Source organism: Lucilia sericata, unplaced genomic scaffold (assembly GCF_015586225.1).
Source record: "Lucilia sericata isolate MDLA Ls3-8-SP2 unplaced genomic scaffold, ASM1558622v1 Contig000796F_arrow, whole genome shotgun sequence".
NCBI classification, from domain to species: domain Eukaryota; kingdom Metazoa; phylum Arthropoda; class Insecta; order Diptera; family Calliphoridae; genus Lucilia; species Lucilia sericata.
The window spans coordinates 43,732-58,264 of NW_023994788.1; the positions used below are offsets into that span (position 1 = coordinate 43,732).

The 14,533-nt window shown below is 29.3% G+C and overlaps 1 protein-coding gene across 6 annotated transcripts in view; it reads left to right on the top strand.

The window, feature by feature from the left end:
* LOC119608124 (bromodomain-containing protein DDB_G0280777) overlaps positions 1–14,533 on the top strand; it is an 88,596-nt gene that overhangs the window by 34,396 nt on the left and 39,667 nt on the right. For all 6 annotated transcript variants that reach the window (XM_037962390.1, XM_037962391.1, XM_037962392.1 and 3 more), the window contains 3 exons: positions 2,091–2,297; positions 11,236–11,378; positions 13,933–14,089. In XM_037962390.1, the coding sequence (XP_037818318.1) occupies positions 2,091–2,297; positions 11,236–11,378; positions 13,933–14,089 (507 nt within the window). The remainder of the gene's footprint in view (positions 1–2,090; positions 2,298–11,235; positions 11,379–13,932; positions 14,090–14,533) is intronic.

The window sequence follows — 14,533 nt, forward strand, 5'->3', positions numbered from 1 at the left end:
AGTTACCGAATTATTTCCCTCTTTTTTTTTTCCTATACCACTGTGTGCTGTATATATTACAACATTTGCCCAGGCTTATAATTTTCTACTTTTGGTATGTTCTTGTTAGTTTAAACAGAATTGGGGTGGCTGACGACGAGCGTCTTTGTCGGCAAGATATATTCATAGATTCACCATGAACTTTTCGAATGGTCTAAAATCTTCAAGTGAATTTCCATTTGGCAGTAAATGTTCATTTCCTTCACTTCCCTCGTTAAGAGGGAATAAAATAAAATCTCACTTAGAAATGGAATTCTTTATTTGAAATGTTTTATTGCTTTCATTGCCAAAACCATGTCGCTATCGTTCTAATTGTAATCCAGAAAGAAATGTTATTGTTATTTGTTATAGCAGCCAGGCATGGAATATAGAAATATTATGACTATAGTGTGGTCTAAAGTCTTGACTATAGTCAGGTCTATATATAGTCTGGTCTATAGTCCTGATTGTATTCTGGCCTATAGTCTGGTCTATAGTCGTGACTATAATCTGGTTTGTCTGTAGTGTATTTATAGTCTTCGCTGTACTGTAGTCTATAATCTTGACCATAGACTGATCTACAGTCTTGACTATAATCTGGTCTATAGTCTGGTCTAACACTTGATTATAGTCTGCTCTATAGTATTCACTTTAGTCTAGTGTATAGTCGGGTGTATAGTCTTGATTATAGTCTGGTGTATAGTCTTGACTAGTGCCTGGTCTATAGTATTAACTATAGTCTGGTCTATTGTCTCGACTATAGTCTGGTCTATTGTCTCGACTATAGTCTGATTTATTGTCTTGACTATAGTCTGGTCTGTAGTCTTTACTATAGTATAGTCTATAGTCTTGACTATAGTCTGCTCTACAGTCTGCTCTATACTATTCACTATAGTCTAGTGTATAGTCTGGTGTATAGTCTTGATTATAGTCTGGTCTATAGACTTGACTATAGTCTGGTGTATAGTTTTGACTAGTGCGTAGTCTCGACAATAGTCCGGTATATAGTCTTGACTATAGTCTGGTCTGTAGTCTGGCCTATAGTTTGGTTTATAGTCTTGCCCATAGTGTGGTCTATAGACTTGACTATAGTCTGGTGTATAGTTTTGACTAGTGCCTAGTCTCGACTATAGTCCGATATATAGTCTGGTCTATAGACTTGACTATAGTCTGGTGTATAGTTTTGACTAGTGCTTAGTCTGGTCTATAGTCTTGTCTGGTCTGGTCTTAGTCTGGTCTATAGTCTTGACTATAGTCTGGTCTATAGTCTTGACTATAGTCTGTTCTATAGTCTTGACTAAAGTCTGGTCTATAGTCTTGACTATAGTCTGGTCTATAGTCTGGTCTATAGTCTGGTTTATAGTCTTGACAAAAGTCGGGTCTATAGTCTTAACTATAATCTAGCTTATATTCTGTTGACTAATCAATAGATCAGTTAATTCCATCTCTGACAGCTGTCATCATGATGTAGAATTCTTTTTAACGTTTTTCTTATTATATTCTTCCTCATTTTCTTTAGCTCTCAAGTGGGTGACCTTAAAGAGAGTAAGAGAATACAAGGGGAAAGAGCATAAATATCTTTTGGATATAGCATTTTTTATACTTTTATTTTGTTCCTTTTTCAGACTATTAGCAAGTAACAGGGTTGCAATTTGTGGGTAGTATTAGTTGAAAATAGGAGAGTGGGTAAGAAAGGGTTTAATATTTATTGGGTGCTTTTGTGAGCAGCCAGGGGTTAATGTATTTGTTGTGATTTTTATTTATTTTTTTGCATATAACCATGTCCATTTATGAATATACGTTGCTCATTTATTGTCGGTCAGGTCGAGGTGACAATTTAAACACTAGCTTTTATACATATTTTTTTAAATAATACTTTTTTTAATGTTGGTTATGGTAGTCGGAAAATAATATTGATTTTTTTTGGGATAAAAAAACGAGAATAATAACAAAACAATATGTCGCGTCAGGTGCCTTTGTGGGTAGATATTTATTTAATATCTTTATATTTAATGAAATAAATTTATTATTTTATAAAATATTAATTAACTTTTTTTTGTATTTTCTTTTAGTCTATAACATCTCCGGATCCCACAGCATATGTGGCTAAAGCCAGAGTAACACGACCAACCCCACCACCCCCACCTTATAATCCCATGCAATTCGTACAAATCAAACCCTGTAATTTGTATCAAACAGCACAAGAACAACTTAAGAAAGCGGAAGAAGTTAAAAAGATTAAAGAGATACGCAAAGAGGAGCCAGAAGATTGGCAAAATGTAAGTAGAATAAAAAAAAAAAAAATATTTTTTAAATAGTAAAAAATATTTTTTTAAAAGTAAATGATTTAAAAGATCAAGTTTAGTTCTAGTTCAGTTCTAGTTCAGTTCTAGTTCAGTTCTAGTTCAGTTCTAGTTCAGTTCTAGTCAGTTCTAGTTCAGTTCTAGTTCAGTTCTAGTTCAGTTCTAGTTCAGTTCTAGTTCAGTTCTAGTTCAGTTCTAGTTCAGTTCTAGTTCAGTTCTAGTTCAGTTCTAGTTCAGTTCTAGTTCAGTTCTAGTTCAGTTCTAGTTCAGTTCTAGTTCAGTTTCTAGTCAGTTCTAGTTCAGTTCTAGTTCAGTTCTAGTTCAGTTCTAGTTCAGTTCTAGTTCAGTTCTAGTTCAGTTCTAGTTCAGTTTCTAGTTCAGTTCTAGTTCAGTTCTAGTTCAGTTCTAGTTCAGTTCTAGTTCAGTTCTAGTTCAGTTCTAGTTCAGTTCTAGTTCAGTTCTAGTTCAGTTCTAGTTCAGTTCTAGTTCAGTGTCTAGTTCAGTTCTAGTTCAGTTCTAGTTCAGTTCTAGTTCAGTTCTAGTTCAGTTCTAGTTCAGTTCTAGTTCAGTTCTAGTTCAGTTCTATTCTTCTAGTTCAGTTCTAGTTCAGTTCTAGTTCAGATTCTAGTTCAGTTCTAGTTCAGTTCTAGTTCAGTTCTAGTTCAGTTCTAGTTCATTTCTATTCAGTTCTATTTCAGTTTCTAGTTCAGTTCAGTTCAGTTCTAGTTCATGTCTAGTTCAGTTCTAGTTCAGTTCTAGTTCAGTTCTAGTTCAGTTCTAGTTCAGTTTCTAGTTCAGTTCTATGTTCATTTCAGTTCTAGTTCAGTTCTAGTTCAGTTCTAGTTCAGTTCTAGTTCAGTTCTAGTTCAGTTCTAGTTCAGTTCTAGTTCAGTTCTAGTTCAGTTCTAGTTCAGTTCTAGTTCAGTTCTAGTTCAGTTCTAGTTCAGTTCTAGTTCAGTTCTAGTTCAGTTCTAGTTCAGTTCTAGTTCAGTTCTAGTTCAGTTCTAGTTCAGTTCTAGTTCAGTTCTAGTTCAGTTCTAGTTCAGTTCTAGTTCAGTTCTAGTTCAGTTCTAGTTCAGTTCTAGTTCAGTTCTAGTTCAGTTCTAGTTCAGTTCTAGTTCAGTTTAGTTCAGTTCTAGTTCAGTTCTAGTTCAGTTCTAGTTCAGTTCTAGTTCAGTTCTAGTTCAGTTCTAGTTCAGTTCTAGTTCAGTTCTAGTTCAGTTCTAGTTCAGTTCTAGTTCAGTTCTAGTTCAGTTCTAGTTCAGTTCTAGTTCAGTTCTAGTTCAGTTCTAGTTCAGTTCTAGTTCAGTTCTAGTTCAGTTCTAGTTCAGTTCTAGTTCAGTTCTAGTTCAGTTCTAGTTCAGTTCTAGTTCAGTTCTAGTTCAGTTAGTCAGTTCTAGTTCAGTTCTAGTTCAGTTCTAGTTCAGTTCTAGTTCAGTTCTAGTTCAGTTCTAGTTCAGTTCTAGTTCAGTTCTAGTTCAGTTCTAGTTCAGTTCTAGTTCAGTTCTAGTTCAGTTCTAGTTCAGTTCTAGTTTCAGTTCTAGTTCAGTTCTAGTTCAGTTCTAGTTCAGTTCTAGTTCAGTTCTAGTTCAGTTCTAGTTCAGTTCTAGTTCAGTTCTAGTTCAGTTCTAGTTCAGTTCTAGTTCAGTTCTAGTTCAGTTCTAGTTCAGTTCTAGTTCAGTTCTAGTTCAGTTCTAGTTCAGTTTCTAGTCAGTTCTAGTTCAGTTCTAGTTCAGTTCTAGTTCGTTCTAGTTCAGTTCTAGTTCAGTTCTAGTTCAGTTCTAGTTCAGTTCTAGTTCAGTTCTAGTTCAGTTCTAGTTCAGTTCTAGTTCAGTTCTAGTTCAGTTCTAGTTCAGTTCTAGTTCAGTTGTTCTAGTTCAGTTCTAGTCAGTTCTAGTTCAGTTCTAGTTCAGTTCTAGTTCAGTTCTAGTCGTTCTAGTTCAGTTCTAGTGCAGTTCTAGTTCAGTTCTAGTACAGTGGACGTCCAATAGTACGTACACTCTTTATTACGAATATCCAATAATACGAATGGCAAAATTGTTGCATTGTCTACTCTATAGTACGAATAAAGTCACAATTTTTCTGTTCGATAGTACGAATAACGCATTTTTTATGGGAATTTTGGTTTTATTTACGTATGAATGAAGTTTTTTATTATGTTTTTATTTTATTATTTCGGTATCATTCACCTTAAGCTCAGTAATTTTGAAGTTTTTTTTGTATTTATTACAAGTGTTTTGTATTTTTAAAAATCCTATACACACAATTTACTGCATGTATATTTACAAATCAACAATTATTTAGTGTTATTAATTTATTTTATTGGAATTTTGATGACCCAAGAGAAGAAATTAAATTGGATGATAACGCCAATGAGGAAAGTATTTTATTAGTTCCCGACAATAACTCTGCTGAGAACAATATTGAAGCCTCAAAAGCGCTGTTATTGAAAAAGCCGTAAGAATCATTTTACAATGTAATAAACATCAATGTTAAATGATGGATTTTTTAATAAGTAAAATGATTTTATATACATATGTATGTATGAACTGTTAATTTTGAAAGTAGTGTGACTCCACATTCCAAACAATGGGTTTAAGGATAACTATTCTAATTTTTAAGAGAAAATTATAAATTAGAGAATTGTGGTATATTACATTCAAGTTTCTAATAAATGTTTTATGTAATCTGAACATTTTAATACATTTTAGAACACATATGTAAATTGCAAATTGTCTTTGGCACACATCTTTTTAAAAACATTAAAATTTAATACCTTCTACATATATCTCATTTCAACCATTGGACTCACGATACTTTCAAAATTAACAATTCATATACGTAAATATGTCCCTTTTATGCCTGTTTATGTACAAGAAATTTATTTAAAATAATACACATTTATTATATTTTGTTCCGTTATGTAATTTTTCATGAAAAATAAAACAAAAATAAATAAAATCCAATATTTTATGTGTATTATTTGAATTTAAACATACAAAATGTGTTGTTCAATAATACGAATTTTTCGGTATTACGAAAGGGCCTGACACTATATAATTCGTACTAGTGGACGTCCACTGTAATGTGTTTTAAGTGTTTTTTTTTTTTTTTAATAAAATTCGCTGTGTTTATTTTTCACAAAAATTGCAATTATTTTTTGAAAGTCATTTTTGTTGACATTATTTATTTTAATAAAAACTTATTTAATTATGGCCTTTTTTGTTCAGTCAGTGTTAATTTTATTAATAAAAAAAGTTTCTTTTAATAAATTTTTTTAACATTTTATTTTGTTCATAGTTTTTATTTGAATTGGTTTTTTCATTAATATTTTACTTTTAATTCATTAGTTTTTTTCTTTTCCTACAAATGTTTTTTTTTAGACAAAAGTGTGGGAAAGGAAGTTGTTTGTTTATTTTTATTGCCAATATTAGTTGTATGTTTTTACAACTGTTGCTTTTTTTCGTATTTTATTATTTAAAATGTCTCTTTTTGTGTAATTTGTTATGGTAGTTTTTTTGGTTTTTTATTTAGTATTCAATAACTTAACTTACTGCTACAACTTTATGTATGGTTAAATAATACTACTAAATATATTAATTAGTATTTGAAACTTAATTTCTTTCGTTATATGATTTTACTTTATGAATTGTTTGTTAAAAGTGGTAAATGGTTTGTTAAACATTAAGAAATATTAACAATTTGTTAACCCATTTTTCTGGTGGGTTTTTATATTGTTTTAATATTTATGAGTTTAAAACGTGTGTTTTTATTTTATTCAATTCATATAAATCTGCTAATAGGGATTGAATATTTTCTGTCAGTTTGATTGTAGGCGCCAAATGTATTTGAAATTGAACATTTTTTAAATGATGTTTTTTTAATGAGTTCAAGTTGCAAAGATTTAAATTAAACCCTAGTCTAGACTATACAGTATGGTCCATGGTCTTGACTATAGTCTGGTCAATAGTCTTGTCTAAAATATTGACTATAGTCTTGTCTATTGTCAGGTCTAGTCTAGACTATAGTTGAGTCTATAGACTGGTCTATAGTCGAGACTATAGTCTGGTCTATAGTTGAGACTATAGTCTGGTCTATAGTTGACACTATAGTCTGGTCTATAGTCGAGACTATAGTTTGGTTAATAGTCGAGACTATAGTCTGGTTTATAGTCGAGACTATAGTCTGGTCTATAGTCAAGGCTTAAGTCTGGTCTATAGTCTGGTCTATAGTAGGGACTATAGTCTGGTCTATAGTCGAGGCTATAGTCTGGTCTATAGTCGAGACTATAATCTGGTCTATAGTCGAGACTATAGTCCGGTCTTTGATCAAGGCTATAGTCGAGTCAATAGTCTGTCCATAGTCGAGACTATAGTCTAGTTTATAGTCGAGATAATAGGCTGGTCTATAGTCGAGACTATAGTTTGGTTTATAGTCGAAACAATAGGCTGGTCTATGGTCGAGACTATAGTCTGGTTTATAGTCGAGACAATAGGCTGGTCTATGGTCTGGTCTATAGTCGAGACTATAGTCTGGTCTATAGTCGACACTATAGTCTGGTCTATATTAGGGACTATGGTCTGGTAGAGACTATAGTCTGGCCTATAATCGAGACTATAGTCTGGTCTATAGTCAAGACAATAGTCTGCTCTATATCGAGACTATAGTCTGGTATATTGCTGGGTCTATAGTCGGGACTATAGTTTGGTCTTTAATCGAGGCTATAGTCGAGACAATAGGCTGGTCTATAGTCGAGACTATAGTCCGGTCTATAGTCGAGGCTATAGTCTGGTCTATAGTCGAGGCTATAGTCTGGTCTATAGTCGAGACTATAGTTTGGTCTATAGTTGAGACTATAGTCGGCTCTATTGTCGAGACTACAGTCTGGTCTACAGTCGAGACTATAATCTGGTCTATAGTTGAGACTATAGTCTGTTCACTAGTCGACACTATAGTCTGGTCTATAGTTAAGACTTTAGACTGGTCTATAGTCGAGACAATAGTCAGCAAGATCTAAGCTTTCAGATACTTAAACCTTTTGGCAACTTGTTGAACTACAAAGAAAGCTCTAGACTACAACAATTTTACAACTCGAATGTGATAAATATTGTGTTAAATTCATCGTCCATTTGTTATAGATCTGGGTTAGGTAACACTTTCATAAAAGCTTAAAAAAATTACTAAAACTGCATTTCTTAAACATTGAGCAAGTTCGGCAAAAAAAGCCCTTTGTCTATTAGATCACGCTCATACACACAATTCCAATTGATATCTACCGCGCTCCAAAGCCCCAATAACTCAGAAAAAAGTGTGTAAAACAAATTTCATTTATTTTATCTTTTTAATCATTTCAAAATCCTCTAAATATATGTAATTTTTTTTCTTTAACAACTACTGCATACTAAAAGAAAAACTTTCGTTAATCTCATAAACTAGTTATTACTAACTAACCACCAATTGCAGTTTTGAACGTGTGCAAATCAATTGCAGTTTCTCGAAATATTTTTATCAGTTTCACATGAAATAATCATAAAAAAAAACAATTGCATAAAATTGTATATAAAATGAAAATAAAATCCATAAATTCAATACATGAAATGATGAAAGAAAACGCTCTAATAAAAAAAAAAAAAACCTTTAAAATGTTGCTACTAGAGTAGTAGTTCAGCAGCAGAGTAGATTGAAATAAAAACACCACGACAGACAGACACAAAATATAGCTGAAAAAGAAGAATCAGTAATACAAATGACACTGTTACAGATTCGTGACAAATTTACACAAAATTTGAAAAAACTCACGTAATATGTTAACATAACACACATACACAGAGTAGAAGTATAAACTTAATAATGCATTAGTAGCTAAAGTGGGCTAAAAAAGTAAAGCTACACAGAGGAATTACTTAGCAAATCAGAAATTTAAAGGTTAATAGCATTAACCTCAATTTGACACCTTGATAGCTGGGCTATAATTTAAAATTTTCAATTACTTTAACTTTATAATAACAGCTTAACTCTTCTTCTATTATCCAGCCAAATTTGCCACAAATCGCTTAGATAATTATCAAGTTATGAATGAACAAACTTTTCACATAACTTTTGGCAAACGCTTTAAAATTGAATTGCCAACCTGCACCCCATTCGAGTAAATAAGCTGCTTTAAATCGCTAAAAATCTAGTTTACTTGCAATATGTAACACTGAATCCATATCTTCAGTTTCGATTTAAACAAATTTAATATGCCAAACACATCATTGAAATGGCCAACTAACAACTGCCTCCTATTTGTTTGTTTTTTCTTTCCTGAACTACAAATTCGTGGCTTATAAATATTTTTAACACCCATCTATCTTATTTGTTTTTTATAGTTTAATGCGTAACTCGTCTCACCAAAAAAAAAAAAAAAAAAAAATAAAGAAGCGAAAAATAATTAAAATTTTATTTCAGTTTTGTTTAAATACAAAAATAAACTATTACGCAATTGTTTGCTAAATAAACATATAAATTACCAACTTAAAATTTTTAAAATTTGTTGGTTTTTTTTTTGTTACAATTTTACTTTCTATGCATTTTAAACTTTATTTTCTTATTATTTTCTCAGCATAAATAAAAGAAATTAAAGATTAAATAATCGCTAGCAATGCACTATGGCTTAAAACTAAATTGTAAACATCTTCACGTAGGAATATGAAATGGAATTAAATTTACACAAAATTTTATAATTTATGAGAAATTTTTTAATAATTTATGAAAAGTTATTAAAAATTTAGTCATATGAAATGTTTGTTATGTTTCGGAAAAGGTTTTCAAAACTCTTTTAATTAAAAATTGAGTTATCGACACTAGGACAACAAGCATATAGAAGGCAGACAGATGGACAGAAGACAGACAGACAGACGGACAGACAGATAGAAGGAAAGAAGGATAGATAAATAGATAGATAGATAGATAGATAGATAGATAGATAGATAGATAGATAGATAGATAGATAGATAGATAGATAGATAGATAGATAGATAGATAGATAGATAGATAGATAGATAGATAGATAGATAGATAGATAGATAGATAGATAGATAGATAGATAGATAGATAGATAGATAGATAGATAGATAGATAGATAGATAGATAGATAGATAGATAGATAGATAGATAGATAGATAGATAGATAGATAGATAGATAGATAGATAGATAGATAGATAGATAGATAGATAGATAGATAGATAGATAGATAGATAGATAGATAGATAGATAGATAGATAGATAGATAGATAGATAGATAGATGCTATCTATACTATAGGAAGGATTTAAATAAGTTTGGAGAGATTTAAAACTATTTAAAGTACACAGAGATTTAGGGAGATTGATAGAGATGAGAAGAGAATAAGAGAATGTAAAAGAGAATTAGAGACATTTTGAAGGATTTAAAGAAATTTGAAGAGATTTCGAGATATAACTAAAGTAACTCTGAGACGAGTAGAGAGATTTTGAAAGATATGAAGAAATGTTGAGTGATTCAGAAAGGCATAGATATATTTTGAGATATTTGTATATGGGAATTAAAAATATTTTGAAGGATTCAGATAAATTTTAAAAGATTTTGATGTATTTAGAGAAATTTGGAGATATTTAAAGTAATTCAAAGAGACTTAGAGCGATGTATGAAGATTGAGAAAGAGCGAGAGAGATTTTGAAGTGTTTAGAGAAATTTGGAAACCTTTAATGAGATATAGAAAGATTAACGGAGTAATTTAGAAAGATATATTATAATTTGAGAGAAATGTGAAGAGATTTAGTGAGACTTAGAGAGATTTTGAAGGATTTAGAGGAATTTGGAGAGATTTAAAGTAATTTAGAGAGATTTAGAGAGATTGAGAGAGAATTAGAGAGATTTTGAAGGATTCAGAGACATTTAGGAGAGATTTTAATAGATATGGAAAGATTTAGAAAGATATATAGAGATTGAGAGACATGTGAAGAGAATGAGAGAATGTAAAAGGAAATTAGAAAGATTTTGAAGGATTTAGAGAAATTTGGCGAGATTTAAAGTTATTCAAAAAGATCGGAAAATTATATTGTAGAAATTATAAACGGAATGACAAATTTATACATAGTCTTCTCACAAAAGTGAAGACTCTAATAAAATTTTCAAATAATGTAAAGTTTTCACCAAAATGTCATATTTTTCTAATAATAATAATTTTCTTAGAAAAAAGGTTTCTATGAAATTAAATGGCGCCAACACAAAATAATGTTCCTTCCCCAAACTCCTCATACTTTTACCACACATATTTATTAAAAATTAAAACTCTTTAAACGATAATTAAACAAATAAATTTGTTCTCAAGAAATTCTTTTAATAAACTTTTAATTAGTAATTTAAACATTATTAAAACAAGTGAAATTTTCAAATTCTTATGAAATTCTTTAAAAAATAAACTCCCAACACAGTGAAAATGAAAAACCTGACAAACAAACAAACAAATAATTAATTATTTTAAACACATATTTTAGTAACAGCTGAAAAAACACACATACACACATATAAAATTCTTAAAGACTCTTTATTAAGCCGATATTTTTTTCTCCCATAATTAAACAGACATGAATGACAATTACTTTTATATATATAAAAATAAGTTAAACTTTCTCTGATTTAAATTTTATATTAATAAATATTCTTTTATTCTTTTCTTTTTTTTCATTCTCTACAAAAAAATACCCCACCAATTACGAAATGGAATGTGCGTTAAAAAAAATCAACAACCCAACCTTAAACAATTAAATTGTTTAAAAATGATTAAATGTTTAACATCATTATTATTTTTATAAACAAACAAAAAATGTGTTATTGATTTGTTTCATTGTTGCAAATGTTATGTGTTGCGTGTAATTGGTTTTCACTCTTAAAGAATCTGGACAATTGGAAGTCATCACGTAGAAAACGTGTCGAACATATTATTGATCGTGTGGTGGAGGTGAAAAAATTGGAATTAGAAGAACATGATCGCACGCGCAGAAAATCGAAAACATTTTCCGAAATGATTGAAGAGAGGTAAGTTGCAAAAAAGGGAAATAAAATAGAATTTAATACTAGTTTTCTAAAAAAATTGAAAAGGAAATAATTATAAGAACAAAGTTCTTTAAAATACTATGTCGAGACAAACTTTTTTTTAAGAAAATTTGGTCGAGACAAAATTTTTTTAAAGAAAACTTGGTCCAGACAAAATTTATTAAAGTAAACTTAGTCGAGATAAACAGTTCTCAACAAACTTTGTTGAGACAGACTTTTCTAAAGAAAACTTTGTTGAGACAAACTTTTCTAAAGAAAACTTTGTTGAGACAAACTTTTCTAAAGAAAACTTTGTCGAGACAAACTATTCTAAAGAAAACTTTGTCGAGACAAACTATTCTAAAGAAAACTTTGTCGAGATAAACTTTTCTAAAGAAAACTTTAATGAAACAAACTTTTCTATAGAAAACTTTGCCGAGATTAACTTTTCTAAAGAAAACTTTAATGAGACAAACTTTTCTAAAGAAAACTTTGTCTAGAGAATCTTTGCTAGAGAAAACTTTGTCGAAACAAACTAAAGACAAATTTGTTGAGACAAACTTTTCTAAAGAAAACTTTGTCGAGACAAACTTTTCTGAAGAAAACTTGGTCGAGACAAACTATTCTAAAGAAAACTTTGTCGAGATAAACTTTTCTAAAGAAAACTTTAGTGAAACAAACTTTTCTACAGAAAACTTTGTCGAGATAAACTTTTCTAAAGAAAACTTTAATGAGACAAACTTTTCTAAAGAAAACTTTGTCTAGAGAATCTTTGCTAAAGAAAATTTTGTCAAAACAAACTAAAGACAAATTTGTTGAGACAAACTTTTCTAAAAAAACTTTGTAGAGATAAACTTTTCTAAAGAAAACTTTGATGAGACAAACTTTTCTAAACTAACTTTTCCAAAATAAAACTTTCTTGAGACAATCTTTTTTAAGGAAAACTTCCTTGAGACAATATTTTTTAAAGAAAACTTTGTCGACAAAAACTTTTTATTTTCTAAAGACTTTTCGATAGAACACTGTCATGTAAAGAAACTTTCCTGAGGAAAACTTTATCTAGAGAAACTTTTGTAATTTCTCTAGAGAAAGTTTTCGAAAGAAAACTTTATCTGGAAAAGTTTTTTTGAAGAAAACTTTCTGCAAATCTTTATTAAAGAAAACTTTGTATTCAAAATTTTTTCTTAAAAAACTTTGTGTAGAACAACTTTTCTAAGGAAAAGCTTTTTCAAAGAAAACTTTGGAAAAACTTATCTTATTAAAGCTTTATCTAGAGAAAATTTAGAATCTGAGAAAGATTTTATTTAGAAACTTTATCTGGAAAGCGTTTTCTTCATTTTATTCTAAAGAAAGCTTTCCTGAAGAACACGTTTTTGGAAAGAAAACTTCATCTGAAAAAGCTTTTCTTAGGAAAACTTTATCTGGAAAAGCTTTTCTAAAGAAAACTTCATCTGAAAAAGCTTTTCTTAGGAAAACTTTATCTGGAAAAGCTTTTCTAAAGAAAACTATGTCTTTAAAATCGTTTCTTAAAAAACTTTGTCTAGAGAAAATAAGCTTTTTTTAAGAAAACTTTGGAAAAACTTAACTAATTAAAGCTTTATCTAGAGAATTTTATTTGGAAAGCCCCTTTTTAAATAAAACTTTACCTAGAAAAACTTTTATTGTAGATAAAAAAGCTTTCCTGAAGAAAGCTTTTTTCGAAGGAAAATTTATATGAAAAAGCTTTTCTAAAGAAAACTTTATGTGAAAAAGCTTTTCTAAAGAAAACTTTATGTGAAACTTTGAAAACTTTGTCTTACGAAATCGTTTCTTAAATAGCTTTGGAAAAACTTATCTAATTAAAGCTTTATCTAGAAGAACTTTTCTAAAGAAAATTTTAGTTAGAGGAACTAAAAAAAATAAAACTTAGATAAGAAAAGCTTTTCTTAAGAAATTTTTTTAGATAAACTTTTCTAAACAAAGTTCTAAATTAAAGTACTTAGTCCAGAAAATACTTTTTAGAAAATGTTTATTGATTGATTGTTGATAATGATTTCGATAAAATTTTATAAAATTTTAAAAAGTACTTTTTTGTAAAAAAGTACTTTTTTCAAAATTAATGTAAGATTTAGTGTTATATTGATTTTTGTGATTTTTTTTTAAACAAAATTTAAATTTGAACGACTTTTGCTATCAAATTTGGAAATAAGTACTTTTTTGGAAGAAAGTACTTTTTTGGGAAAAAATACTTTCTGACAATTATTTTTTTTTTTTTTTTTTTCATTGAATGTTTTGTATATTTTAGCCAAAATTTCAAGTTTAAACTAGTTAATGCTAAAAGTACTTTTTTACAAAAAAGTACTTTTTTCAAAAAAGTACTTTTTGAAAATTTTCTTTTATTTATTGTTAAAAATCCTAAATTTTATTAAAAAAGTGTTAAAATGTCTGTTTTAGGCTTATGTTTAGTGTCTTTATAATTATTTCCTTAAGTGTTTTATTAGATTTATTTGATATCATTATTGTTATTTCCATGTTTTCATTTAATGTGATTTTTTTTTTTTTGTGTATTTTTTTTCAGAGGTGAACGCTCTGGTGGCCGAGGCCTTAATAAATTGGCTTCTTTAGCTGTTTATGCAGAAGATGAAGCAAATGATTTAAGTGATTTAGGCATTGGCACCAGTAGTGCCAGCGGTAAAAGCAGTTTATCCGAAGATTATGATAACAATAGTGTTATGGTGAGTTCGCTTTAATACATTTATATATTTTCCCTGTTTTGCTTTGTTTTTTTCTTTTAATTTTTCTATATTAATTAAGCTTAAAATTTCGAAATGATCTACATTTTATCTTTTTCGCACAAAACAGCAGCAGCAAAAAACACAACATAATTATTACCGAGTGTAAAAAATTATACTTTATTAATTTTGAAAGTTGTTAGTGGAAAGAAATAGAAAAAAAAGCAAAAGAACTGGGTCATTGTATTTAGCGTTATTGCAAAAAGAAAAAAAGAAGCTGCTGTTCTTTCAATTAGTTGTTTAGAAATTGAAAAAAATAACTGAAAAAAATTCAAACAAACCACCATGATCATTTAAAAAAAATCTTATTCCTAGTTTAGTAGAAAAAAAAACAACAAATTTAAATACCAGTTGCGTTAATAATTTCTTTCTATTTAAAAGCAATAA